Source organism: Octodon degus, unplaced genomic scaffold (genome assembly GCF_000260255.1).
Source record: "Octodon degus isolate 3935 unplaced genomic scaffold, OctDeg1.0 scaffold00007, whole genome shotgun sequence".
Lineage (NCBI taxonomy): Eukaryota > Metazoa > Chordata > Mammalia > Rodentia > Octodontidae > Octodon > Octodon degus.
This window is the reverse complement of record NW_004524583.1, coordinates 33,373,608-33,378,228: the sequence shown is the minus strand read 5'-3', so window position 1 is coordinate 33,378,228 and position 4,621 is coordinate 33,373,608. Positions and strand designations below refer to the sequence as shown.

General features: G+C 42.8%; 1 protein-coding gene across 10 annotated transcripts in view; it reads left to right on the top strand.

The window, feature by feature from the left end:
* Nucleotides 1–4,621, top strand: part of Arel1 (apoptosis resistant E3 ubiquitin protein ligase 1) — a 67,388-nt gene that overhangs the window by 34,551 nt on the left and 28,216 nt on the right. For all 10 annotated transcript variants that reach the window (XR_002818564.1, XM_023703639.1, XM_023703644.1 and 7 more), the window contains one exon: nt 3,981–4,150. Coding sequence is in view for 9 of the 10 variants with exons in the window: in XM_023703639.1 (XP_023559407.1) it covers nt 3,981–4,150 (170 nt within the window). In the remaining variant the exon portion in view is untranslated. The remainder of the gene's footprint in view (nt 1–3,980; nt 4,151–4,621) is intronic.

The window sequence follows — 4,621 nt, the reverse complement described above, 5'->3', positions numbered from 1 at the left end:
TTTTTTTTTTATCAGTATATCTTTAGAAGCACTTAGTACTTCTTTGATTATAGTTATCACTACATTTTTTAGTTCAGAAATTATTTCTGATCTGATTTCTTCTATACCTTTGTGCAGTTCTTTCTTTACTGTTAATGCTATTATTTCAGAGCTATCTGGTGTGTGATTTCCAGTTTCTTCAGCGCTAGTGTCTTCTGCAGTTGTACTGGGTGGACTCTAGGCCTGAGACTGCATTTTGTTCCTTCTCTTTGTCATTTTGTATACCACTGTCTTCTGACCTTTGGTGTAGAGCTTAGAAAGAGTTATTACCTTAGCACCAGGTCCAGATCTATGAAGTTCAGATTCCTCCAGGTGGGTGTTGTTTGGTTCTGGCTGTGTGCTCCACTTCTTTCTGCTGCAGGTGTTACAGGTGAACCCTTTGTGTCTGAAGATGTTCTGCTCCTGAATCAGCTGGGTGGGTCTTGCCTCTAGCTTCTTTGCAGGGAGTTCTGCTGAAGGGTTCCGTGCTGGGCCTGCAGCCTGGGTGGAATGAGGATCCGAGGGCCCCGGGTCGTCTCACTCACTCCCGGGCCTGCGCTCCGGGTCTGTTCAGGATCCCGCGGCCCTGGGTCGTCTCACTCACTCTCCGGCCTGCGCTCTCTTTTTTTTCTGTATTGTAGGGAAGTGTCTACAAGGTGTTCAGAGTCTCGCTACTGGAGCGGACTCATGATCCGCCTGTTTACAGCCTCCCAAGAGCTGGGATTACAGGCGCGCACTACCACACCCAGTCTCAAGCGTGCATCAGGGGCGGGGCTGGCACAGCGGCCCGGGGATCAAACCTCTAGCTCCTGTGCCTGCTTGCGGGTGCTTTAATCCGCTGAGCTATTTGGCTAGCCCTGCCCTTAGTTTTTAAAAAAAATTGGCAAACTCTCCTGGGACAGTGTGATGTTTTTACATCCCACCAGTGTATGCCTGATTCAGTTTCTTCATATCCTTGCCAGCATTTAATATTGTTACTTTTTTATTGTAGCCATTCTGAGAAGTGTGTATGTTTTGTTTGTATCTCCCAAATGGTTAAGAATATTGAGTGTCTTTTCATGTGCTTATTTGCCCTCTGATTCTTCTTTGGTGAAATTTCTCTTCATGGCTTTTGCCCACTTTTCTAATTTTTTTTCATTGTTGGATTTTGACAGTTCTTTATTCTATATACTTGTTCTTTATCAAATTTTTGTTTGCAAATATTTTCTCCAAGTCTATGGCTTTTCCCTTAATAGGGTCTTTTACAAAACAAGTTTTTACATTTTATTTGTTTTTATTTTGAAAAGTAAAAAATGGTTATACAAAAAAATTAGAAACAATACAATATTTCACTAAACAAAGTAATAGGATTCAACAGTGGTTGCTGTACTACATGATGCTGTCTTTAAATTAGTTGTTCAGATTACCAGATATAAACACGTAAGATTCTTTTGACAGGAAAAAAAAAACCAACAACACAAAAATCAATGGCAAAAGTTATAAAAAATTTAAAAGGGGAAAAATTAGAGTTAAAAATTTTTAAGAAGTTTAAAAATTTTAAAAAGTCTTATTTTATCATTTTTGTTTTCTTTTATAGTCATGTTTTTGGTGCCTAAGAATTCTAACTAGTCCCAGATTCCAAAAATTTTTATACTTTCACATTTTATGTGTTTTTTTTTTTTTTATGAGCAGAATGAGGGAAAGAAAGCTTCTGTCCAAGAGAGGGACAGAAGAGGGACCTGAGTGGGTTGTCCCCATACATTTTATGTTTTAGACCATTCTCCTTTTCATTTAATTGACGTGTGTGTGTGTGTGTGTGTGTGTGTGCACATGCATGCATGTGCGTGTTGCTCGTATATGTGTAGGTGTTCCAGCATCATTTTTTTGCGGTACCGGGGATTGAACTGAGGACCCTGTTCTTGTCAGGCAAGTGCTTATTCTACTGAGCTATCTCCCTGGCCCTCCAGCATCATTTATTGGAAAGGCAATTTTTTCCTTGTCTATAGTGCTTTATACCCTTTGGGAAAACTCATTTATGTCATGGTCTCGTCTCTTCTTTCTTTCTTTCTTTCTTTCTTTCTTTCTTTCTTTCTTTCTTTTTTTAAATGTATTTGGTAGAGAGTCTCACTACACAGCTCAGACTCGTAGTGATTCTCCTGTTTTCAGCCTCCCCAGCACTGGGATTACAGGTGTGTGCCACCATGCTGGATCTCAGTGGCTGGCTCAGCATGCCTCGGGGCGGGGCTGGAGTGGCATGTGGTGCCAGGGATCGAATCCAGCCCCTGTGCTAGTCCGCTGAACTATCTCACTGACCTGTTTTTTTTTTTTTGTTTGTTTGTTTGTTTTGCAGAACTGGGATTGAACTCAGGCCCTTGTACTTGCCAGGCAAGTGCTTATTCTATTGAGCTATCTCCCTGGCTCCTCATTGGCCCACCGGCTGGCTGGCCAGTCGGTCGGTCAGTCTGTCTGTCTCTCTGTTTCTCTCTCTCTCTCTCTCTCTCTCTCTCTCTCTCTCTCTCTCTCTCAAGCTTTTTTGACACAAGCTCTCACTATGAATTTCATACTGGCCTTGAACTCACTATGTAGGCTAGGTTGGCCTCAAACTCATGGTGATCCTCCTACCTCAGCCTCTCAAATGCTGGGATTACAGATGTGTGCCAAATTCTTTGCTAGTTTGGCATTTTTAAAAATATATTTGGGAAAAAATGTATTTGGTTGTTGCAGGGTCTCACTATACAGCTCAGACTTGTGATCCTCCTGCTTTCAGTCTCCCCAGTGCTGAGATTACAGGGGTGCACCACCATGCCTGGACTGGCCAGATCAGCCTGCCCTAAGGGTGGGCCTGGCGCAGCATGTGGTGCTGGGGTTCGTACTATGGTTCCTGTGTTTGCCTAAGCTTGCCTAAGCAGGTGCTTTAGTCCGCTGAACTATCTCGCTGGCCCCTAGTTGGGCATATTTGTGATGGTCAGGTTCTGAATTCTGTTCCAATGACCTCTGTCTGTCCCAGAGCAATACCATATAGTAAGCCTTAAAATTGATAAATTGGCTCTTCTCATTTTATTTTTTTCAAGAATATTTTAGCTATCCTAGGGGCCGGGGAGATGGCTCAGTGGAATAAGTGCTTCCCTTGCAAGCACAAGGGCCTGAGTTCAGTCCCCAGTTCCACACACACACACACACACACACACACACACACACACACACACAAAAGAATATTTTAGCTATCCTAGTTTCTTTACTTTTCCTTCTAAGTTTTGGGGTTAATGTCATCTAAATCTATAAATAATCCTGCTTGGATTTTAATGAGAATTGTGTTAAGCCTATATATTGTTCTGGGGAGAACTGACTCTTGTGCTATATTGAAGCTTCCAACTCACAAACGTGGTATATTTTTCTTTTAAGATCGTTTTAGGGGGCCTGCTAGTTCGCTCAGTTGTTTAAGTGCCTGGTCATGCAAATGCAGTCAGGCGCAGCATATGGTGGTTCGATCCCCACATCCACCTGCATTACCAGACCTGCCTTTAAGGCAGCCTGAGCCAGCCAAAAAAAAAAAAAAAGAGAGATCGTTTTAATTTTAATCAGCCTTTTGAAGTTTTCAGCGTACAAGTCTCGTACCTGTTTTGTTGGATTCCACCTCCTTTATGCTTTGTCCAGCCTTTGCTTTCGCTGCTGTTCAGCAGTTAAGGTCCATCTCACGTCAGTGCTAAGGAATTCTCACACTCTAGCACTGTGCCTGAAGCTCTCTCTCCTGTCTCCTCCGGGTTCTTTTCTCATTGTTTAGTGCTGGGAGTAGTTAAGCGTTCATAAAATGGAGTCCCCAAAGTCCATTTGAATTAATGTTTCCTTCATTCTTCTCTTCATAGTGTTTTATTTTTGCAAAGGAATCAAAAAAGAATCCAGCCCTGACTCACTAAGCAGATCTGTGTGTCCTAGAGGTCACCCCTTCCCTCTCTCTAAATGTTAGATTCTGTTGTCTGTTCCAGGAATGGTGGTTCCTTCCAAGACCAAAATTGTGTGCCACTTTTCTACTCTTGTATTAACCTGTGGGCAGCCACACACCCTTCAAATAGTGCCCCGAGATGAGTATGATAATCCTACCAACAATTCCGCATCCTTGCAAGATGAGCACAATTACTGTTTGTCCATCCATGAGGTAAGTGCCCCCTTCTTTCTCTTGTGTGCTAGGAAGAGCAGGCTCATCCCATCATTATTACCCCTTCTGATTCATTTCTGTCTCTTCTCCCCTTGCATTCTGCTACAGTATTGACAACACTTATCTCACTAGCAATTGTGAGACATAGATAATAGATCAAAGTTCTTTATAAAGAGTAAGTTGCTAGGGCTGGGATGTAGCTCAGTGGCCTGAGCTCCTGCCATGCAGGTGCAAGGTCCTGAGTTCAATTCCAGATACCAAAAAAAAAAAGAAAGAAAGAAAGTAAATTGCCTTGCAGATAGGAAAATTTCTTTTCTTTTTTTTTTTTTATTTATGAGAGAGAGAGAGAGAGAGAGAGAGAGAGAGAGAGAGAGAGAGAGAGGGAGAGGTGTGTGTGTGTGGCCAGCTCAGTCCACCAGGGGGCGGGGCTGGCTGGCATGTGGTGCTGGGGGATTGAACCGCGGTCCCTGA